The sequence below is a fragment of the Neoarius graeffei genome, chromosome 5 (assembly GCF_027579695.1).
Source record: "Neoarius graeffei isolate fNeoGra1 chromosome 5, fNeoGra1.pri, whole genome shotgun sequence".
Classification (NCBI taxonomy): Eukaryota; Metazoa; Chordata; class Actinopteri; order Siluriformes; family Ariidae; genus Neoarius; species Neoarius graeffei.
Window position 1 is genome coordinate 67,581,099 of NC_083573.1, and position 24,834 is coordinate 67,605,932.

Genomic DNA, 24,834 nt, shown 5'->3' on the forward strand with positions numbered 1-24,834 from the left:
ATTTTCACCAATTCGTCCTTGCAAAAGGCTTCTAATTCTGCAACGTTCTTGGGCCATCTTGCATGCACTGCTGTTTTGAGATCCATCCACAGATGTTCAATGATGTTTTGGTCCAGGCACTGTGAGGGCCACGTCAAAACCTTCAGCTTGCGCCTCTTGAAGTATTCCATTGTAGATTTTGAGGTGTTTGGGGAAGCCATGGCCTAATGGTCAGAGAAGCAGCCCTGGGACCAAAAGGTTACTGGTTTGATTCCCTAGACCAGCAGGAATGGCTGACGTGCCCTTGAGCAAGGCACCTAATCCCCAACAGGCTGCTCTGGGCTTGTTGTACGTCCCTCTGGATAAGGGCGTCTGCTGAATGCCTGTAATGTAATGTAATGGAGGAAGCTGGAGCCAATCCCAGCTGACTTTGGGTGAGAGGCGGGGTACACCCTGGACAGGTCCCCTGTGGGGACCCGGGGTAGAATAGGTCCCCAGCACCCCCTTGCTGATCGTAAGAGGCGACAAATGGGGCGACTTGTTTGCCGTGAGTTGCTACCTGTGTCAGTGGAGGAAGAATTCCTGGCACTTGAGGGAATGTCTTGCTGTGGCTGCCACAAGTCCAACACAGTGCTTTGGCTCCCACTTCACTTAGACGGAAGGTTGGAAGGGCCCGATCCAATCAATCGGCTTGTCAAAGTTTTCTCTGGAATATTTTTGTAGGACCATACTTTTATTTTTTCCTTGAAGGTTTTGGCTGAGGGTCAGTTGAGTGATATGAACATTTTTTTATTTAAGTTGCTCGAGTATACCATCCCTGTATCCTTGATGCATATCTGGAGGAGAACCGCAGCTCTGTGCGTCCCCTTGTTGGGCTCCGAGGTGGGTGAGGAGCAGAGATGATGAATTTTAATCCACAAATATGGCTAATAATCAACCCAATAAGAAAAGGTTAATGGATCAAGACTTGGATGATGCTTCTTAAATGGCATGGATCTTCCCCTCTAAAACTAATAATTGACAAATTTATAGTTCTTGAATCTCTGTCACCAGACATGCCTCTTACTAAGATGTCCCCTTTTGCAATACAGAAAGGAATTTCAGGAATAGCAGGGGCAGTTAAAGATGTTAAATTGAGAGCTGGTCAGATTCTGGTTGAATGCTCCAAAAAATCTCATGCAGAACATTTGTTGCCTTGTAATGTATTAGCAGGAGTCTCAGTGCGGACTTTTCCTCATCCTCATCATTGTAAAGGTCTAATCTGCACTAGAGATCTCCATGATATGGAAGAAGCTGAAATAGCCACAACAAGGAGTGACGCATGTGAAGAGAATAACTTTGAAAAGGGAAGATAAAATAATTAAAACTGGCACCTATATCTTGACCTTCAACCTGCATGATCTTCCAGAAAGAATCCTAATTGGATATTTAAGCATGCCTGTGGATAAATACATCCCTAACCCTTTGAGATGTTTTAATTGCCAGAAATTTGGTCATGGCTCTGCTGGATGTAAAAACAGAAAGAAAAGAAAGAAAGCACAACTTTATTCATCACACACTTGTGAAATTTCCTCTCTACATTTAACCCATCTGAAGCAGTGAGCACACACACATACATACCCAGAGCAGTGGGCAGCCATGCTAACAGCGCCTGGGGAGCAGTTGGGAGTTGGGTGCCTTGCTCAAGGGCACCTCAGCCCAAGGCCATCCTATATTAACCTAACCGCATGTCTTTGGATTGTGGGGGAAACCGGAGCACCCGGAGGAAACCCACGCAGACACGGGGAGAACATGCAAACTCCACACAAAGGCCCTCGCCAGCCGCTGGGTTCAAACCCAGAACCTTCTTGTTGAGGCAACCGTGCTAACCACTACACCACCATGAAGCCCCAACAAGCCAGTTTGCTGTACTTGTGGAGAAGATGGACATGAATTTGTCTGTATAAGATCACCAAATTGCTGCAACTGCCAAGGGAATCATATAGCCTCATCAAAAGACTGCCCTGTATGGATTAAAAGGATAGTTTGGGATTTTTGACATGAATCTGTATGGCATCCCCATCAATAGTGTCGTGCAAACACACTGACTTACCCCTGACAGCATCCTGTGAGTCCAGTTCTTGTCCAGTTTTGGTCCAGACGAAAGTAGTCCGGCAAGTTTGTTGGGGTCACGAAAGTAAAACGTTTTTCATCTCAAAACAGTATGTGTTCAAAAGAGTGATATATTTGCATCACAAAACCGTTGCCAAATAAAAAGTCAGACCTCGAAATCGCTTGGCACTATTTTCTCTCCCTTCTTATCACTGCGCGCTGCCGCCAGGTGACAGCCACGGCTGTTTCATTCATTGTTTACTAGTGATGGGAATTTCGGCTCTTTTTCGGGAGCCGGCTCTTTTGGCTCTTCTTACTATAAGAAGCCGGCTCTTTCGGCTCCCAAACGGCTCCTGAGATTTTATTTTTGATTTAAAGGAGTACGCCACCCCCAGATGAAATTGAGTCAGTCCCTGCAGTCCCTAGAGTTGGATGAGTGAGCCAAAGCGTTTTGTAGCCGACCCAGCCATTGTCCTGATCTAGAAACGCCCCGGTTAGCTTAGCGTAGTCGCTGTAATCCGGCGTGTCCAGCTAGCATCGTCATTGCAAAAGTGAATCAAATAACTCAAGATTTTTTATAATTATTTCTCATGACTTGTACATTCACATCGAGTACACATATCAATGCAAATTAACACGAAGGGATTTACTAGACCAATTTATATCTGGAACTATTTTCAGCCACAGCACAGGCAAAGCACCGTTGCAGGCGCAAAGACACCGCGCAGCGCCTGAAAACCCGTTTTCAGGCGCTGCGCGGTGTCTTTGCGCCTTCCTTTTCCTACCTATTCCTTTAATTGCTGCAATTAACTAGTTAATTCTGATTCTATTTCTCCTCTCAGTTATAATCTGTCCTGCTTTTGAAAAGATCCTCTCTGGGGGGACAGATGCTGCCACTATACACATCCTTCGTGCCATCACGTGTGTAAGCCGTGGATAGAGTGCAGCCTTGGTCTCCCACCAGCTTAGTGGGTCTGCATTTCGCTGTCACCTGGCGGCAGCGCGCAGTGATAAGAAGGGAGAGAAAATAGTGCCAAGTGATTTCGAGGTCTGACTTTTTATTTGGCAACGGTTTTGTGATGCAAATATATCACTCTTTTGAACACATACTGTTTTGAGACGAAAAACGTTTTACTTTCGTGACCCCAACAAACTTGCCGGACTACTTTCGTCTGGACCAAAACTGGACAAGAACTGGACTCACAGGATGCTGTCAGGGGTAAGTCAGTGTGTTTGCACGACACTATTGATGGGGATGCCATACAGATTCATGTCAAAAATCCCGAACTATCCTTTTAAGGAAAAAGAAATTCAAAGAATCAGGCCCACTAAGAAAAGTTATCCAGAAGCAAGAAAACAGGTGGAAGGTTTTCTTATGCTCAGGTTCAACAATCCTTTGCTTCTGTTGTTAAAACCCCTATGAAGACAGCTGGCTGCCAAACAGATTTAACTTGGGTGGCCAAAGATAAACCACAATTAACCAGTGAAGATAAAAATTCAGCAACTTCCAATAAAAGCAAAATTGGGAGCACCCAGTCCTCTACCAGTCAAGCTAGATCTCTCTCAGCCACTGAAAGGAAAAAAAGAAATCAACTAATTCTACTTCTCAATCTAAATCAAGTCAAGAAAATAAGAGTGGAAATTCTAAGGATGTTGAAATGAAGGAAGCCTCAACCTCTCGCAGTCGAAGCTCCTCCCTTAAAAGTAGGAGCAAGGGTCCTGTTCCAGTCTTACCCAGCTGATAACTGGTCATGTTACGGTATTCAGTGGAACTGTCGTGGTTTTAAAGCCAATTTTTCTGAACTGCAGCATCTGGCTGCTCTGTTAACCCTCTTGCCTTTTGTCTTCAAGAGACTCATTTTTCACCAAATAATCTCATGTCCTTAAAAAATTAATGTTTTAATGCTTATGGCCCAAACTTTCGGTGTCCTTCTGGTGGAGCAGCTGTCTTAAGGAATGACGCAATTCATAGTCGTTTTGTAGTTACTACTCATCTACAAGCAGTAGCAGTTCGCTTAACTCTTCATAAAGTTATTACCTTGTGTTCTATCTATATTCCACCTGATGTGACTGTAACATTGCAAGACTTGGACAATCTAGCTGAACAACTGCCATCCCCATACATTCTTTTAGGGGATTTTAATGCACACAATCCTGTATGGGGAGGGAATTACTCAAATGCTAAGGGCAAGGCTCTAGAGGATTTTATTACTAAAAATGACTTGTGCCTGTGGAATGATGGATCTTTTACCTATTTACATCCAGGTCAGGGGCGGCACGGTGGTGTAGTGGTTAGCGCTGTCGCCTCACAGCAAGAAGGTCCTGGGTTTGAGCCCTGTGGCCGGCGAGGGCCTTTCTGTGTGGAGTTTGCATGTTCTCCCCGTGTCCGCGTGGGTTTCCTCCGGGTGCTCCGGTTTCCCCCACAGTCCAAAGACATGCAGGTTAGGTTAACTGGTGGCTCTAAATTGACCGTAGGTGTGAATGTAAGTGTGAATGGTTGTCTGTGTCTATGTGTCAGCCCTGTGATGACCTGGCGACTTGTCCAGGGTGTACCCCGCCTTTCGCCCGTAGTCAGCTGGGATAGGCTCCAGCTTGCCTGCGACCCTGTAGAACAGGATAAAGCAGCTAGAGATAATGAGATGAGATGAGACATCCAGGTCATGGAACCTATTCAGCAATTGATTTATCCATATGTGATCCTGACATTTTGCTTGACTTTTCCTGGCGAATCTTGGATGACCTTTGTGGGAGTGATCATTCCCCCTCGATAATATCATCTACAGAAGCAGGTATACAATTAAGACCCCCAAGGTGGCAACTTAAAAAGCAAACTGGAGTCTTTTTCAAGATCTTTGTGCTGATCAATTCAGTCAAATGCCCCAAAATATTGAAAATCCTGTTGACCATTTCACTAAAACATTAATTACAGATGAAACGGTCCCAAAGACCTCAGGAAAGCCATACCATAGGTCCAACCCATGGTTTGATGATAACTGTAAAAAGGTCATCGAGGCCCACTTTACACGGGGACGGTCTGAAACAAAAACGCAAAAGTCCGTTTTCGTTCTCACTTCTTTCCGCGTCTACACGACCGTTTTCAAGGAGGAAATCTGCGTCTATACGGTGACGCATAAATGTGTGGAATTCAATTGGATGTGCATGCCAGGTGGCTAGGTGGTGCTGTGAAAGACCTCCGCTATGTCTGCACACATGCGCAACGTCTTCCGTCTTGTCTGATCTGCACATCTGCGCCGCGAAAACTTTGACTACTCTGGCTATGGTAAGTAAGAAAGTAAGTAAAAAAGTAAGAGCATACTATACCCGCCTCTGTTCATTAACGGTATATGTGCAGATTCGGTATAGACCCTTTTCAGTCACGTGACCTTCGTAAACGCGACCGCCATTTTGGACATGTAGTGGACTTCGGCTCGAATCGGTTTGAATGCGAGGAAGGCGACAAACGAAAAACATAAAAGAAAAAGGATCGAGATGCAGAAAACACCTTCACTATCCAGCCACGTAGGGCATTTACAGGGCGAGCAGAGGGAGAGGTATTTGCAAAAATTGAGGTTAGCAGGCTTAGAGAACGACGTTTACCTGCTTCCACCAGGATTGTTCACTAACGTACGGAAGTACACGAAGCCCTCGTCTTTACCTGACTTCGGCCCACATGATCTGTATACCTATGTCGTTAAAAACCCATCACCATACACATACACGCCAACGTCCGAGGTTCCGGAGCGCGCTCCGGCTTGCTCCAGGAGTGCTCCAGCCGAGGTTCCGGAGCGCGCTCCGGCTTGCTCCCCCTCAAATTAAGCAGCGCGCTCCGGCTTGCTCCGGAGCAAGCCGGAGTGCGCTGCTTAATTTGAGGGGGAGCAAGCCGGAGCGCGCTGCTTAATTTGAGGGGAAGCAAGCCGGAGCGCGCTCCGGAACCTCGGCCGGAGCACTCCTGGAGCAAGCCGGAGCGCGCTGCTTAATTTGAGGGGGACAAACAGGAGCGCGCTCCGGAACCTCGGACGTTGGCTCCGGCAGCTATTTACACTGGATCCGGTGTAAATAGCTGCCGGATCATAATTACAGTAAACTAGTAAATCCAGTAAAGGAAAAACTTGAGAGTGAAAGGTTTTAACAGTCATCCAAATGACTGAACGTAAACATTGCTACAGTAACATACTAGCTACTATGTTGTTGACATTAGCTAGTCAACAATAGCTACTACAGAAGAACAAAGAGGTTACAATGGGTTATTTTAACCTATTTGGTTACACACTCGCCGCCACAGAATGTTAACAGCAATGTAATGCCTTTTCTGGCTAATTTTATTCGTCTTACCTCCAACAAAGTGGTCACTACACAAGCGTTGGTATGCCGAGGGCTGCCAATCTTTCCTGTTAATGGCCGCTATCCATCTTCTCTGTCGGGATCCGATAAAATGATAACCCTTGCCTTGTTTGTTGATGGTTACTACATCCAGGTGCACAACAATATAGTGGCATGATGGAAGTCTTGCTGAAAGTAAAAACTTTCTTTGCTGCCGTTCCTCAGTGTTGGCTGTGGTAAACTGCTGGTAGTACATGTCCAAAATGGCGGCCGCGTTTGTCGTGACGTCACGTGAAAAGGGTCCATAGATGTTCGAAGGACTCCTGAACGTTTATTAAAGCTGCCAGAGCAGCTTGAAGGTCCGTTGGATCGATGTAATCAGACATGCTCTTACTTACTTTCTTACTTCCCGGGCTGGCATATACAGTATATGACATATGTATGACGTAAACGCGTACCCGACGTGAGCAGATCCGAGCAGGGTTTTGCTATTGGGTAGTTTAGACGGATATGCAATGGGGGCTGTTTTTAACTTATCCACTTTGGAAGGCGTTTTCAATTTTTTCCGTTTTTCAGCCTCAGAAACGCCGTCCCCGTGTAGACGAAAGGCACTTCCGATAAAATATTTAGTCGTTTTTACCCGACAGCGTCCTCGTGTAAACGGGCCCTGAAGCCCGGAAAAAAGCAGAGAGTTTTTCTGATAAGCATCCAACAACTGAAAATCTTTACTAAATTGAAAATCTGCCGAGCTCAAGCACGTAGGACCATTAATGAAACTAAGACACAAAGCTGGAGAAAGTATCAAGTCTTACATCTAATGTATCTTCAAAAAAGGTTTGGAGTTTGATTAAAAAGATGAAGAGTAAAGGAGGAGGCTCAAAAGTTCAACACTTAAAATGTCAAAGTTTTCTAACAAAGCAACAAGAACTAGTAAATAAACTTGCAGAGTCATTTGAAAAGAATTCATCCGTGGAAAATTGTCGCCTTGAATTTCAAGCCTTGCGTGGAAAAGAGGAGCAAAGGGGATTGAATTTCTGGTCCGAAAATACAGAACCATATAATCAGCCCTTTTCAGTGGATGAACAACTCTTCTATAAGAAATTCCCATGATACTGCAGTGGGGCCTGATGCAATTCATTATCAATTTTTAAAACACCTTCTAGTGCATTATCCCATCTTCTGGAAATATTTAATGCCATCTGGAAATCAGGAAATGTACCAAAGTCTTGGCAAAAAGCATTAATTATTCCCATTCCAAAACCAGGAAAAGATCATACTGATCCTAACAGCTATCGTCCAATTGCCTTGACAAGCCGTTTATGTAAAACTATGGAGAGAATGGTGAATAATAGACTTGTTTCGATGCTTGAATCAGAAGGACATTTGAATAAGTATCAATGTGGCTTCAGACGAGGAAGGAGTACAACGGACCATCTTATTAGATTAGAGTCCTACATTCGTGATAACTGTATTTTTTTTATTTTGAAAAGGCCTATGATACAACATGGAGATATGGTATTTTAAAGGACCTGTATTCCATGGGGTTCAGAGGATCTCATCTCATTATCTGTAGCCGCTTTATCCTGTTCTACAGGGTCGCAGGCAAGCTGGAGCCTATCCCAGCTGACTACGGGCGAAAGGCGGGGTACACCCTGGACAAGTCGCCAGGTCATCACAGGGCTGACACATAGACACAGGCAACCATTCACACTCACATTCACACCTACGGTCAATTTAGAGTCACCAGTTAGCCTAACCTGCATGTCTTTGGACTGTGGGGGAAACTGGAGCACCCGGAGGAAACCCACGCGGACACGGGGAGAACATGCAAACTCCACACAGAAAGGCCCTCGCCGGCCCCGGGGCTCGAACCCGGACCTTCTTGCTGTGAGACGACAGTGCTAACCACTACACCACCGTGCCGCCCCCTTTGATTGTGTGAATGCTTGAAAAAGTGGAACTTTTTAAACATCTAAATTTGAGCGTTGTTTTTTGTTGGGTTCCTGGCCGTGTGGGTCTGAGTGGCAATGAGAAGGCAGACAGTGCTGCCAAAAAAACTTTGAGTGAAGAAGTTACCGAATGTCAAATCCCTTTCTCAGATATTAAACCTGTATTGTGTTCTTATATCTCTGATAAATGGCAATCTGAATGGGATGAATGTCTTAATAACAAATTATATGAAATATGTCACACTGTTAAGAAGACTGTTTTCTTTTTCATCTAGACATGATCAAGTAGTCTATACTAGATGTAGAACTGGACATTCTAGACTCACACACTTTTTTTTTTTTTTTTTTTTGTTGACTGGAGGTGAACTTCCACTGTCATTTTTGCAACAGGCCTTGATCAATTAAGTACATTTTATTATCATGTTCTGTTCTGAGAATTAAAAGGCAGCAGTTTTATAAAGAAGATAATGCTGTAAACATCTTTTCTAAGGTCCCACCTCTAAAAGTTTTAAACTTTCTAACTTGTATTGATGTAAAAAAAAAATATATATATAAAATATATATATATATATATATAAATATTGTTTGATTTTGTGTGTTTTTTTTTTTTAAGTGTAATTTATTTTTACCTGCTTTGGCCATAAAATAGCCACAGATGCTAAAATGGCAATAAATTAAATAAACAAACAAACCCTGGACAGGTCGCCAATCTATCACGGGGCTAACACAGAAATGAACAATCCTTAACACTCACATTGACATCTATGGACAATTTATGCTGTGTTCACACTTATACCGGTACGAAGGTGGTATAACTGTATCGATACAAAGTATACCGGTACAGTTTAGTGCATCTGTCCACACTAGCGAGAAATGTTTGCGGTTTTCTTTCACGGTAGTTGAAGTGCGCGAAATGTTTCCGTGGTTACCGAGTAACTTCCTTCCGAGAATATGGCGGATGAAACAACGTGTGTGTGCTTTTTGTTGTCAATGTACAGTCTGTATTTCAGGTGGTCATTTATTCAGTCGAATCGTATAAAACGGCGAGGCAGTTGAGAAAGAAACAAAGAAAACGAATCTCCCTTTCTCCCCCCTCCCTTTCTCCCTCTTCCCCTCCCTTTTCCCCCTCTTCCTCCTTTCTTCCTCCCTCTTTCCCCCTCCCCCCCTTTCTTTGCTCCACGGTCGTTTTGAGCCATTTTGACGTTTTATTTACAGCTGGAAAGCACGTGTGTATTGTATTGTACGAATAACCCGGAAGACATAGGAATGGTTCATTGCGCTTGCGCATTATATTTATATCGATACAGAGCCGCTTCATCTGTACACACTACAGCGAAGCGCTACAGTACCGATACTGTACCAGTACGAAACCCACAAATGTATGGGTTTCGTACCGGTACAGTATCGGTACTGTAGCTACAGTACCGGTATAGTTGCTAGTGTGGACAGGTGTTGCGGTACAAAAGTAGTTTCGTATCGGTACAAAATCCCTAGTGTGGACAGGGTATTAGAGTAGCCAGTTGATCTAATCTGCATGTCTTTGTACTGTGGGAGGAAACTGGAGCACCCAGAGGAAACCCACGCAGGCTCAAGGATGCACACTCCACACAGGAAGGCCCCAGTTGGCCGTAAGGTTCAAACTCTGAACCTTCTTGCTGTGAGGTGACTGTGCTAACCACTGCACCATCATGCCACCCAGTCAGATCACACGTTATATGAATGCACTTGAGAACATTTTAACATGACTTTAGTAACAACTGTCACAGGGACTTGGATGGTGGACGCCTTGTCTAAATGGATTTTAGAACGCATGTGTAATTATTGATATGGTAAAGTTTTCTAGGATTGTTTTGTATAGTATAATAATTTCTCGTGATTTGGTTTTTTTGTTTTTTTAAATAAGTATGCCTTGTGTTGTAGGTTCCCCTTGTTCACAGCCGTGTATCAGATCTGCTTCGAGGGCAAGCCAGTTCAGGACATGATCTCCTGCCTGCAGTCTCACCCTGAGCACATGTGAGAGAGAGCCTCTGAGAGCTGCAGTCACGGTGGTCTTGAAAGCAATACGTCCACCAGCACCTCTGCCTTTTATTCAGTAATTAGTCCTGCCTTTATCATACTTTCTCAGTTTACAGTTTGAAAAATTTCAAGCAGCCTTTAGATTTCTTTTGGTTTAACAGCACTTCTGGACTTGGTGTCTTGCAAAAGTGTTTGTCCTATTTTGTTACATTACAAGCTGAAATTAAACGTGATTTTTTTTTTTTTTAAGCACCATTTGATTTACACAACATGCCTACCACTTGAAAGGTGCAAATTGTTGTTTTATTGCGACACAAACAGATGAAAAAACAGAAATCTGGAGTGTGCATAGGTATTCACCCCCTCAGTCAACACTTTGTAGAGCCACCTTTTGCTGCAATTACAGCTGCAAGTCTCTTGGGGTGTGTCTCTATTAGCTTAGCACATCTAGTCACTGGGATTTTTGCCCATTCCTCAAGGCAAAACTGCTCCAACTCCTTCAGGTTAGATGGGTTGTGTTGGTGTACAGCAATCTTCAAGTTATGCCACAGATTCTCAACTGGATTGAGGTCTGGGCTTTGACTAGGCCATTCCAAGACATTTAAATGTTTCTCTTTAAACCATTCCAGTGTAGCTTTAGCAGTATGTTTCGGGTCATTGTGCTGCTGGAACGTGAACCTTCATCCCAGTCTCAAACCTCTGGCTGACTCAAACAGGTTTTCCTCCAGAATTGCCCTGCATTTAGTGCCATCCATCTTTCCTTTAGTCCTGACCAGCTTTCCTGTTCCTGCAGATTAAAAATATCCCCACAGCATGATGCTGCCACCACCATGCTTCATTGTAGGAATGATTTTCTCAGGGTGTTGGGTTTGTGCCACACATGACATTCCTCATGATGGCCAAAAAGATCAATTTTAGTCTCATTTGACCTGAGAATCATCTTCCATGTGTTTGGGGAGTCTGCCACATGCTGTCAGGCAAACTCCAAATGTGATTTCTTAAGCAATGGCTTTTTTTTCTCTGACCACTCTTCCATAAAGCCCCACTCTGTGGAGTGTATGGCTTAAAGTGGTCCTATGGACAGATACTCCCATCTCCACTGTGGATCTTTGCAGCTCCTTCAATGTTATCTTTGGTGTCTTTGTTGCATCTCTGATTAATGCCCTCCTTTCCTGGCTGTGAGGTTTGGTGGGCGGCCTTCTCTTGTCAGGTTTGTAGTGGTGCCATATTCTTTCCATTTTGCTATAATGGATTTAATGGTGCTCCTTGGGATATTCAAAGTTTGGGATATTTTTATAACCCAACCCTGATCTATACTTCACAACTTTGACCCGTTTGGCGTGCTCCTTGCTTAGTAGTGTTGCAGAGTCGGGGTCTTTCCAGAACAGGTTGATTTTATACAGATGTCATGTGACAGACCATGTGACACTGTGATTGCACACAGGTGGAGCTTAATCAACTAATTACGTGACTTATGAAGTGAATTGTTTGGAGCAGCTCTTATTTAGGGGTTTCATACGAAAGGGGGTGAATACCTATGCACAGTCCAGATTTCTGTTTTTCCATCTTATTGTGTCACAATAAAACAATTTTTGCCTTTAAAGTGGTCGGCATGTTGTGTAAATCATATGGTGCTAACCCTCCAAAAATCCATTTTAATTCCAGCTTGTAATGCGACAAAACAGGACAAACAAACACCAAGGGGGATGAATACTTCTGCAAGACACTGTAAATTGTTAGGTTTGGGAAATACTCAGGGTCTAACAGATCACAAAGCTGCAAAATGTTCTCATTAATTTCACTAAGTACATGATGTATTGAGTATCTAATCACATTAGTGTTTGTGTGAATGGTGTGGGGTTAATTTTATTTTAATTCCTTCATTTGGTATCTCCTGCCCCCTCGTGGAGCTCATAACTACTGCATAAATACACAACAATGATCAGCTTTTATTCCACTTTATAGCTCATAACTGATGGAAACGGATGGGTTGTAACATGTTTTTAAACTTTATAAGCCTTCTAATTAAACCAGCTCGGTGAGGTATTTATCCAGTAGTTTGTGCTGTAGCTGGTCAGAGACGGTGAGTACTGCACAAGCTCTCCAGAAGGTAGAAAGCCATTTGGATTAACATGCTGCTAATGTACTCGCTGATGACCTTCTACACACAACTTTTGGGGACCAATTCTTGATCACCCAGTACATTTTTTCCTCTTGGGCAAAGAACGGTTAAATACAACCCTGTCCCCATGGAAGTGCTTATACCTTTTTCCTAATAATCAGTTTTTAAACTTTTTTTAATGTTTCTACAAGTGTTTATATCACCTTTTCCTGTCTAAACAACAGTGAGAATAACCTACCAAGGGGGAAAAAAAAATACCACTCCACTATTAATTTCCCTTTAGTTTGATTTTATTATGGAGTTCATTTGGGGTCTTTGACATTTGGTACTTTTTAGTCCTTCTACCTTTTTTATTACCTATTTCTTTTTGGTAAACAAGGGAATTTATCATACTGTGAGTGAATGGTTTTTCTATTTTTTTTTCTTAAAATTAAATTATCAGAAATTCAGTAAATTGCAGCATGTAATGCTTTTTCCAAAATGGATTACACATGGTTATGGGGTTTTACGGTCATTTGTCTTATTCAAATGGTTCCTTTTTGTACGCTGACTTTACTAATCAATACTAATTAACTAGCACCACTTTCGTTTGATTGCAGTGTGGCATGTGATTTTAAATATCAGATTTGGTATAACTTCCTGTTTCAAAGCTGTTTGCTTTCTTTGTGAGTTGGAAAATCTGTGCTATTTGACGTGTCTTTACCTTCAGCTACCATGTTTGAGTAAGCAGCGAGAATAGATGGCTGTGTTTTTGCTCATGGATGTAATGTCGTAGTCCTCGTTAGCAGTGTCTTTTGATATTCATTTCAGACGCTGCAGCGTGGGTGTGGACGTGTATACAGGCCTCACTCGCTGTAGTTTTGGTGCTGATGGTTATAATTCTAGAAACAGTTTGATAGATCACTTTTAAATGTCGCCAAGCAACACTATTCTGTTATCACTGCAAAAATGAGATCTGCTGTCGTGTGTCATTTGTTTGTGGAGGTGAAAAGTGAATTAGCTGCAGATTGGCAAAGTAAACATTTCACATTTTATCACAGCCTTGTCTAGTTTAATAAAGTCTTTACTATGCAGCCTCTGGTTTCCAAGTCATTACAAAAAAAAAATATAAACATGTCATCAGAAGAATTTGATTTTACACTAATTAGTATAAAGTATACATAGAGTACCAGTCTGGACACCCCTACTCAGTCATAGGGTTTTCTGTATTTTGACTTATCTAAATTGTAGAGTAATATTGAAGACAAACTATGAAATAACGCGGTTGATATTTTAGATTCTTCAACGTAGCCGCCGTTTACCTTGACGCTTTGAGGTAGTCACCTGGAACGCTTTTCAGTTAACAGCTGTGCCTGCTCAAAAGGTAATCTTAATGTGTTCGAGTTCAAACAGTAAATAACCCTATTCCACAACTGTAGTAATCCATATGTCAAGAACCGCTCAATAAGTAAAGAAATACAACATCCATCATTACTTTAAGACATGAAGTGTCTCTTTTAACTGAATTCGGTGTGCCCAAACTTTTGACTGGTACTGTATGTATATAAACAAACCATAACGAAAGAGTTATGTATCAATATCTCAATCCTTGAGAAGGGGAAAAAGCATAAAAATGACAGACAGCTCCTTCATAGAAGCTATACATGTATGAACATCTGCTTTTGGCAGAATAATGTATTGACTACAACACAAAATCCCCATATAGTGACTTCAGCTTAAACCCACCAAATATTACATGTTCATAATTTGCATTTTGCTTCAAACACATCACTTTTAAACACCACTAATACATAGCTCCCTCCTATCATTTCCAAACATACGCAAAACCTCTGGCAAGGAAAATAACAAATGGTACATTAGGCATAAAATTACAGCACGAGGCTATAAGTACTGAAGCTGTAAATATTTTGTCATTGAGACAAATATACGGAAGCCGTGAGAGGCCCTTCATATAATCTTTTTTTTTAATTCACCTTGTTATCCCAAGATAACGACATAATTAATTCAGGATCTCGAGAAAACAACACAACTAATTCGAGATCTCAAGAAAAAATTATTTCATGATCTCAGCTGGATCACTGTATCTCCGTCGGTAGAGAAGAAGCCGGGCCAGTCTTCTGCGGAGGTGCCGCAGACTAATTTTGAAATTATCCCTTATTAAAAGACTTAATGCAATCTCTCCGTGTCAACCCCTGATCAAAATATTGCCTTATTAGGTGATCGATTATTCCAGACATTCTAATGACCAAAGTTGCGTCTATACAGAATGAGAAATAACCCCAAAGTCAGCATATCACAAGTCTCTTGGCGCACCTGAATGAACCATTTCTCAGCTGTTTTCTCGAGATCCTGAATTAATTATGTCGTTATCTCGGAATAACGGTTTTGTTTTCTCGAGATCTCGAATTAGTTGTGTTGTTTTCTCGAGATCCTGAATTAATTATGTCGTTATCTTGGGATAACAAGGTGAATAAAAAAAAAAAAAAAAAAAGGATTATATGAAGGGCCTCTCTCGGCTTCCGTACAAATAGGAGGGGCAGCATGTATTTTTGCTCGGTGATGTTAAAATGTTCTTGCAAACCAAATCTAATCATAAATACTAAACCCATGTCTAATCTGTCTCGCAGCAAAGTATTTCAACTTGCAATACAATTTCATTAAAAATTCTAAAATTCCGAGTGTGCTGGTTCTACCATCATATATTTTGGAGAATCCAGGGGTGAGTTTCCCAAAAAGAATCGTAGCACAAAGATCATCGTTAAATGGTAGAGCAAGCATCACAATGAACACTCACTCTCCTAGTTAAGATGCTCTTAGTGTTAAGAAGCTTTTAGGGAAACGCGTCCCAGTTCAGTTGATTTGCTAAAAGGTAGGTCTCAGTCTTCTTCCTCCTCATCACCACCAAAAGACAAGAGGTTGCTGTTCTTCACCTTCACTCCAGATTCCTTCTTCTTCTCCTCCTCGTTCTCGCTCTTCTTCTGCTTCTTCCTGTTGGAGCTAGCTGTTATGCCTTCAAATTTGTCTGAGGAACGTTTTGCCGGCTTCTTAAATAAGATCTTTCCCTCAGCAGGTTCATCTGGGACAAAAATGTGTATTTTATTAATGGTTTAGTTCTGTACTCAAGCGAGCACTGACTACAGCAGAGGATCATTTTAAATTATCTGTAGATTTATACCGAAACTCAGTGATTGTGTGTGTGTACACACACAGCTAATTCCTGGACTCTACATAAAGAACATGAAAGCTTATATCGAACATTCAATTCAATTTCATTTGTATGGCACTTTTAACAAGAAGCTCTTTCACAGATGTAGATATTTAGATCTGTAACCTGGAAGAAGGAAGAAACCTTGCGAGGAACCTGACTCAAAAGGGAACCCTTCCTCACACTGGATAATAAGAACAGAAATCTTCTCTTCTACAGCTACAGTGGTGCTTGAAAATTTGTGAACCCTTTAGAATTTTCTATATTTCTGCATAAATATGACCTAAAACAACATCAGAGTTTCACACAAGTCCTAAAAGTAGATAAAGAGAACCCAGTTAAACAAATGAGACAAAATTATTATACTTGGTCATTTATTTATTGAGGAAAATGATCCAACATTACATACCTGTGAGTGGCAAAAGTATGTGAACCTCTAGGATTAGCAGTTAATTTGAAGGTGAAATTAGAGTCAGGTGTTTTCAATCAATGGGATGACAATCAGGTGTGAGTGGGCACCCTGTTTTATTTAAAGAACAGGGATCTATCAAAGTCTGATCTTCACAACACATGTTTGTGGAAGTGTATCATGGCACGAACAAAGAAGATTTCTGAGGACCTCAGAAAAAGCGTTGTTGGAAAAGGTTACAAAACCATCTCTAAAGAGTTTGGACTCCACCAATCCACAGTCAGACAGATTGTGTACAAATGGAGGAAATACAAGACCACTTTGGGCTAAAATTCCTCCAAGCCGGTGTGCAGGACTGATCAACAGTTACCGGAAACGTTTAGTTGCGGTTATTGCTGCACAAGGGGGTCACACCAGATACTGAAAGCAAAGGTTCACATACTTTTGCCACTAACAGATGTGTAATATTGGATCATTTTCCTCAATAAATAAATGACCAAGTATAATATTTTTTGTCTCATTTGTTTAACTGGGTTCTCTTTATCTACTTTTAGGACTTGTGTGAAAATCTGATGTTTTAGGTCATATTTATGTAGAAATATAGAAAATTCTAAAGGGTTCACAAACTTTCAAGCACCACTGTATATACTATAAAGCCCATCAGTACCAAGTGTGTGAAAAGGACGTTAGGTCTGGGTATACTGTGAATAAGAGTCCTGAGACGAGTACAGGACAGTATTTATGATTATAGCAGCAGTTTAAGGTGTCCACGTGATATTATCCACTGAAGTAAGGGTGAGTCTTGGACATGTACTGTTTTTGGGAAGCCTTTCGAGATGGTCCTTGATGCAGAACCAAAAGTCCACGGGGGTGGAGCTGGACTTGATCCAAATCCTCCTCCAAGCCTAACCCAAACAGCCCAGCCTGAAAAAACACAGTTCTCTCTACTGCCTGGACTTTTTTTTATTTTTTATTATTTATTAGCTTTGCCATAGCAAGATCTATATACGTGCATACATTACGGCTGGGAAACCACTACAGCTTGCGCCAATTACAGTGGCCCCATTGTACCAAATCTGCATGTCTTTGGACTGTGGGGGAAACTGGAGCACCCCCATGCAGACATGGGGAGAACATACAAACTCCACACACAAAGGCCCTCGTCGGCCGCGAGGTTCGAACCCGGAACCTTCTTGCTGTGAGGCGACAGCGCTAACCACTACACCACCGTGCTGACTTGACTACATTGAGGTAGGAGGAGCTCGGGTCAGACTCCACCCCACTGATATTTTGTTCTGTGAATCTTTAGGGTATCAATATGCAGCCCTCTCAATACATTTCTGAGAAAGGGGCAAGTAAGAAAGAGTAGTAGGCAGAGGTTAAGCCAGGGATCCCAGCAGTAATCGAAAAAAAAAAATAGAGGAATGTAAGAAACTATCCGCATGGGTCAAGGGGGCTGCAAGCCCTTTGCGGGGTGCAGGGGGCAAAGCCCCCTGAAGCTGTTGAGATTTTAACATTTAAAGATGCTATAGAACACATTTTTTACATAGATTTACCATAGAAAAGCAACAGAATTTAACAATAATGTGTGTATCTATTTGATGCCATATTTTGTAATCTATGACATAAGTAGCAAAAAAATTAGACGAAAATGTAGCTTTGAAGAATATACTTGCCTAAATATTCCACTAATTTTGTTATAACAGTAGTATCCATAGTTCATCTCATTTTTTTTTTTTTTGAGTTAATGTCAATACTAGTCTAATATAAGCCACATTCATTTTTCAAAAATCATGAATATGAGCAGAAATCAATGATTCAGTAATATTAGATATATACATATGTACAGCAAATACTGGAGATATTTGATTTAAACCTTTCTCTTTTTGAAAGGTTTCACTGCAGAGGAATTTAATGCTCTTTTCTGGGGTGCATTCTGTGATCTTTCCTCCAGTTTTCTCTGCTTTTGTTTCTCTGATCTTTCCTTCTGCTTTTTCTGATGTTCCTGCAGTGTTCTTTTGGATCGTTTCTTGGCTACTCTGTTCGCATGAGCTTTTGTTTCAAGTTCTGTATTCACCACATTCATTAATCTCTTCTTAGATTCAACTTCCTCTCTGGCTAAGCGCAACTACGCTTTCCACGACATATTGAATTAAGTTCAACGCATTAGAAACAAAAGCACGAACGGAGGTAAAACACGTTTTCTAGCGAATGGGCGCAGCCATATTGTTCTCTCGTTCTATCGCGTACAGTCTCGCGGTATTTACATCAATTTAACTTGCGAGTGTTCCCGAATGTCAACGAGAACAAACGAAGCCGACGAAAACATCGCTAAACAAGCAAACCAAATCAGAACATATTCTGCTGGTCATTTTACGTAAACATATTTTTAAAGGATATACAAGAGAGTTAAAAAAAAAAAAACACTTTGGCTAGAAAAATAGCGGTTGTCTGGGATTCATGTTAAGCATAAGCTGAGCAGAGGCTGCAATAGCCGCCGACGCGATGTATTAAAAAAAAAAAAGAGGGGGGTCCGGGGGTCCTCCCCCGGAAAATTTTTTTTTAAATATATTCTTTGGGGGCTTTTTTCACCTTTATTGGATAGGACAGTGTAGAGACAAGAAATGGGCAGGAGAGAGAGAGATGGGGAGGGATCGGGAAACGACCTCGGGTCGGAATCGAACCCGTGTCCCCGGATTTATGGTATGGTGCCTTATCCACCTGAGTCACGACGCCCCAACCAAGGAAAAGTTTGAAAATGTAGATTAAATGGTGAATTCCGAGTGATCCTGGATGTAAAATTTTATTTTTATGAAGTATAAATTATGACGTAAAAACTTATGAATTTCAATTCTTTGAAAAAGCACTGTGAGTAGCCGGCGATGGAGCGTTTGTAGGCGGCAAAATCGCCGGTTGCCGGCAGTTATTGAGAGGACTGAATAGGACACCATCCACAGTGCTATAAACTGAATCGGCTGTTTCGCTATACTAGTATCTGCACAAAGCCAGTGTTTTCTAGAAGTTATAATTATTTTCTATAGTAAATGTCTTTTAAAAATATATTCCTTCATGTAATATATCTGACTATTTGCGACAAAAACGTAAATTAGTCTATGATCTAATCTGGCGACCTAATAATTCCTGCATCATTTAAAAACAGCCCTTTATCCCACATTATCTGACCTCAACTGCAATATCTCTCTCCGATACCTCGTGTCATCTGATTTAAATCAGGTAAAAGACTGAATAAAAGAGCTATTCAGGACACAACTGTGGGTATTTAAGCTACAGCTTGCATCTTAAATCCACACAGTTGTGTAAGTGTGGGTGGAATCAGTGACTTGGAGCTTGGGCCTCTTGTTGACGATCGTCTTAGACACTGGCCTTTCATTTAAACTAAGATCTTTTACCCGACTGCATGCTGTGAATTGCACTGCTGATTCTCGTGATGGGACTGAAAAACCTTTCGTCTCACAGGTCTGCTACAGGTTCGTCTCTTTGATGGCAACTTGCTTTTTCATTCCCAGGCTCCTTTCCTCCAGGCTCTCAGGCCCCAACACAGCTTTTAAATACTAACTATTCTAATTATTTTTGTCATGTACGTCAAGACGGATTAATGCTGTAGAGATTTTGCAATAAAGGTAAAAATAATTCATAGATTTCTTTATTTATTCATAACTTTGTAGCTAAAAAAGCAGCAGCAGGTTTAAACACAGACCGCTGGGAAAACAGCACTTTGCGCGTGCAGAAAAGCCCAAATTAAAGATCATAGGCAATGGTTGGAGGTGAAACGTAGAATATCAACTTTATTGTCTAGAAGAACGACCCAAAAAGCAAATTCAATCTTCCTGGTGTCTAATTTGCACCCTAAAATTGAATAAAACGGTTAAAATATACTGTTTTGCCCAATTTCCAAAGGTTTAACATCTTACTTATGTGCACTTTCACCGCCAGGGGACCGTCATTGTGACGTCATTTAAGCCAAACAGACTGGGAGCAGCTCTGTGTTTACTTGCGAACCGAGCACACGTGTACGGACTTTGGTTGTGAGAGGTTGTGTAAAATGTCTGAAAGCGATAGCGATTTTGAAGCAGGAACTCTCCAAATTAAATATCGAGAGGTGAAACCATGTATGTATGAGCCTATGGTCGCTGTAAAGCAAATCGGTGAATGTGGCTCACTGGTTTGACCGTGCAGCCTCGGAATCGGACAGCGACTCGGCCGACTCTGATCGCGGTGACCCCGGACCTCAACAAGACTCATGCCCAAACGATTTATCCTGGTAGTTATGATAAATTCCTACTTTCGTCGTAATACTAAATAAGAGCTAAATACTAAATGAGAGAATGAAACCAAGTTCCGCTGGTGGAAATGGCGAAAGCCAAACTACAGAGAAAAAATATCAGAAAATCACCAAGATAAAGTTCAGATCACCCGTCGCGATGGTTGCCAGGGACGAATGGCGGACTATTTTCGACCCGATATCTGACAAGGTTAGATCACCAGACGTTAGATTCTAACGAACTTGTCTGACTTTTTCTAACTTAGACTTAGGAATAGAATATTAGATGATTATCATCAGAGGGTCTACCATTGGCAATTTATAATAGTCATTATTGACATTAACATTGACTTTAGGCATATTAAAGTTTGGTCTATAAGTCACTGGATTTATCTAGATCTGTTACTATTAATAAGATTTAATTGACACGAAATGTGGTGAATTAAAATATTAAAAACTCACCTTCGCGCAAACTTGTCTCCTGTAACGGAAACTTCTAAAACACTTCAAAACGCTTAGCAGTTGTCTTTTCAATTATAGTAGATCATATAAAACAGAGATATAAAATAGGAAAGGAAAAAGAAGACGATGACGACACCACTTCAGATGATGCCGAGAGTACGCACTCCGAGTCGTGTCTTAGCGGCTGTTATCTATTATACTCTAAAGGCATTCACTTACTGCTCGCGTCTGTACGTGATTGGCTCAAGACTTTCTACGAAGCTTTGTTCAAGTGTGCACCTGACGTGCTCTGGGATGTGCAGGCGGATGCGTGGTTAGGGAGAACCCAGACACCCTGCTTATCACCAGCCAAGGGCACAGAAAGGCGATTACAGCATGTGGGAAAACAACTTCTCAGTACACTAGGCCACTTGAGCTCAACAGACAGAAACACAGAAAATAGGAATGTTCATTCACTAAATTTCCTTCACACTCCCTCCGAGCTACTCGCAGAGAGAGAGAGAGAATCTCCCTCTTTGCAATTTCCCAAGTTGGAGCCTCTGCCGGTCCTGTTGTTACAGTTCACTGCACAACAATAAGGCATGGGGTTTTTCTTTGGAAATTCCTGAACGCACGTCTGCACTCAAGCCGAACAGTAATGTAAGTAAACAAGTGCGTTCGTAATGACAGGAAGTATGCATGTCTGTAGATGTCTGTTCATATGACAACTGTATGTCTGTACTGTCTTTTTTTTGCAACGATTGGGTGTGTTCGACTGTGTTCATGTATGCCAATACTATTACATGTTTTCTATGTATTCTTTTTAACTTAAATTATATTTTAGAGACTCAATGAATGAGGCACTGACTGGAAAGCACTTTAAATTTCGTTGTACTTGTGACAATGACAATAAAAGATCTATTCTATTCTAAGTGGACTCAACTCAAGCGGTTTGTTTGGCTTAAATGACGTCACACGCCGAGTGGTCACGGAAATAGCCGAACAGAAATTCGCCGCGATCCGCGCTAACTTATTTTAATTAGTTATTAATAGTGCTGTCAAACGATTAAAATATTTAATCGCGATTAATGTTGCGACAGTCATAGTTAACTCGCGATTAATCGCAATTTAATCGCACATTTCTGTCACATAAAAAACCATTGTAATTCTCTTATCAGCATAAAAAAGTGAATGGGCTTGCTTTGTACCAATGTTTTTTTTTTTTTATTGCAAAGCATAACACGTCTTGACACAGCCACTGCAAAGTGAAACCTAAGCCGAGCACCGGCGCGGGGCTAGCAAGAGAACCATGAGTGAAATGATCTACTGTTTGAGTTAGTCTCTAATCAGAGAGACAGGTTACACAGTGACGGTAGGCTTGACATGCTTGATTATAATATAAAGTACACTATTATATTAACTTTAAGTTGTCCGTTGATAAATATTGCATTGAATCTGATCTTTACTGTTTCAGATCACTTAACACATTTTGTACTTTTACGCTTTCTGCCTGTTGATGCGTCGCGCTGTCCAATCAGAGGCGGCCAAATTTGCATATTACAGGAAGGATTTCTGGGATAGCATTGAGTTTACAGTTCAGAGGGATCTGGCTTCTTTAGACGCTGTCTTCTTAAAACTGAATAAATATTTAAAAAAGAGCCAAATGAGCCAGTCTTTTGAACGGCTCTTTTCAAAGAACGGATCACAAAGATGCGGATCCCATCAAAGAGCCATAAATCCCATCTCTACTAGCGCGCCCTGCCCGCGCTGGTTCTTTGGGGGAGGAGGGCAGAGGACTCTGGCTGTGCGGGGCGTGGCATTACAGTGTAGCTGCTATCGTTTTTCTAAGCAAAGTCTCTGTTCCAAGTTCCTGGCAGTTTCAAAAGCTTATGAAAAACCTACATCATGTCACAGAGCATTAATCTCGCGATAAAAAAAATTATCGCCGTTAAAATTGAGTCAAGTTAATGCGTTAATAACGCAACATTTTTGACAGCACTAGTTATTAACAATACTTCTTGGGACCAGAAGAAAATTAGAGGTTTTTTTTTTTACATATAAAGTTTCAAATGTGCATAAAATTTAAAACCGTTGCCAATGAGCTTTAACCTGTATCAAGACGGAAAAAGCCCAAATTATGTAATTGAAAGGGTCTGGGGTATAGATTAGTCTGTGATTTCTCCTAATGACTTTTTGAGCCTGCTTTAGCTACTTTCCCCTGAAAAGATTAGGCTGGCAACTTTCTAAGTATGCATAAGATAGAAAAACACTGCATTCATCCTTTAACCATTTGCACAACATGGATGCCGAAGTACCTTTGTTTGAGTCTTTCATCTCTTTCTTGAGCTGTAGAGCCTCTTCTGCAGTGAGGTCCCCCTTCTTTAACACCACCACCTGAGGCAGTTCATCCTCTCGGTCACTGTCACCGCCGTCTTCAGCACACTGAGGCAGCTCCTGTCGCTGGGATCACACCGGCACAAACAGATCACACACACAAACTCTCTGCTCCACAGCAGGAAGAACACACGGAGCGTTAGCATAAAAAATACAAAATGCAATAATAGATGGTTAAGACGAATAGTGCAGCTACCCGCTATTCCACATTGCAAAAGCTATTGGGGCGGCATCTTTGACGGAATCCATTGGGACAGGGTCTGGTGTTGTGTCAATGATTTTATATCAAATAACAAAGTAAAAGAAATATACTATAAAATACACACGTTCTATCCTACCAACTCTTTGTTAAAAAAAAAAATTAGAGATACTTCAGACTCCTGTGTTTTCTGTGAGAATATGACAAACTACACTACCGTTCAAAAGTTTGGGGTCACCCAGACAATTTTGTGTTTTCCATGAAAAGTCACACTTTTATTTCCCACCATAAGTTGTAAAATGAATAGAAAATATAGTCGAGACAGTTTTCTGGCCATTTTGAGCATTTAATCGACCCCACAAAATAATGTGACGCTCCAGAAACTCAATCTGCTCAAAGGAAGGTCAGTTTTATAGCTTCTCTAAAGAGCTCAACTGTTTTCAGCTGTGCTAACATGATTGTACAAGGGTTTTCTAATCATCCATTAGCCTTCTGAGGCAATGAGCAAACACATTGTACCATTAGAACACTGGAGTGAGAGTTGCTGGAAATGGGCCTCTATACACCTATGGAGATATTGCACCAAAAACCAGACATTTGCAGCTAGAATAGTCATTTACCACATTAGCAATGTATAGAGTGGATTTCTGATTAGTTTAAAGTGATCTTCATTGAAAAGAACAGTGCTTTTCTTTCAAAAATAAGGACATTTCAAAGTGACCCCAAACTTTTGAACGGTAGTGTACTTCAGACTCCTGTGTTTTCTGTGAGAATATGACAAACTATTTCCCATTTATTTTACGAATGTATTTACACAAGGTACTTCTGGACTGACGTAGAGAACATGTGTGGTGTGTTATGGTCCTGCAGTGTTACACTTAATCAGAAAGATGTTTTTTTTTTTTTGAGAAAGAAGCCTTTTGTAAAAAATCACATTTTCACCATAAATCTTATCCTGTTAGGAAAACTCCACATCCACAAATGTAAGTGGGGGGGAGGGAAACCCTCAATCATTGCATTTAAAAATGAAATCAAATCCTATCTGAGCACTTTAATGGGACTATACAGCCAGAAAGCAGACAGGACTCTCTGCGTGCTTGCAGATTTGCATTCCTCTTTGTGATTTATGTTTTGTACCCCATGTATGTTGATGTATGCATTACGATTTTTGACTTGATCTAATAAAAAAACACCACCACACGGAGCTCAGCTAGTTACCTTTGTTTCAACTGTTGGTCCTTCTTTATAGCCAATGTCGGTCTTGAACTTTCTCAGAAACGATGGCTCGCTTGGTTTCACCCACGACACGTTACCTTTCTTATTCATTCTTATATCGTGACAAATATACAGTAGAGTTTCAAGGAAGCTAGCTAACGTTAGCCCCGACCTGCGTCAACAAATACACACGTCATCAACATGCGCGGATT

At 41.4% G+C, this 24,834-nt stretch overlaps 2 protein-coding genes across 2 annotated transcripts in view; one reads left to right on the forward strand and one right to left on the reverse strand.

Moving 5' to 3' along the window:
* Positions 1-13,550, forward strand: part of gpd1l (glycerol-3-phosphate dehydrogenase 1 like) — a 27,449-nt gene extending 13,899 nt beyond the window's left edge. Inside the window, exon 8 of the mRNA XM_060922279.1 lies at positions 10,260-13,550. Coding sequence (XP_060778262.1) covers positions 10,260-10,356 — 97 coding nt within the window. The 3' untranslated portion in view covers positions 10,357-13,550. The remainder of the gene's footprint in view (positions 1-10,259) is intronic.
* On the reverse strand, positions 13,520-24,834 carry kiaa1143 (KIAA1143 ortholog). Its single transcript, XM_060922280.1, has 3 exons — positions 24,626-24,834; positions 23,130-23,274; positions 13,520-15,553 (listed from the first exon to the last, which is right to left on the reverse strand). Exons 1-3 carry the CDS (start codon positions 24,731-24,733, stop codon positions 15,354-15,356), a joined length of 453 nt encoding a protein of 150 aa, XP_060778263.1. The 5' UTR covers positions 24,734-24,834; the 3' UTR covers positions 13,520-15,353.

Coding starts and splice junctions, on each gene's coding strand:
- kiaa1143 (XM_060922280.1), bottom strand. CDS start 24,733: ATGAATAAGAAAGGTAACGTGTCGTGGGTGAAACCAAGCGAGCCATCG. Junction 23,275..24,625: donor GACCAACAGTTGAAACAAAG/GTAACTAGCTGA, acceptor GTGTGATCCCAG/CGACAGGAGCTGCCTCAGTG. Junction 15,554..23,129: donor GATGAAAGACTCAAACAAAG/GTACTTCGGCAT, acceptor TTTTTGTCCCAG/ATGAACCTGCTGAGGGAAAG.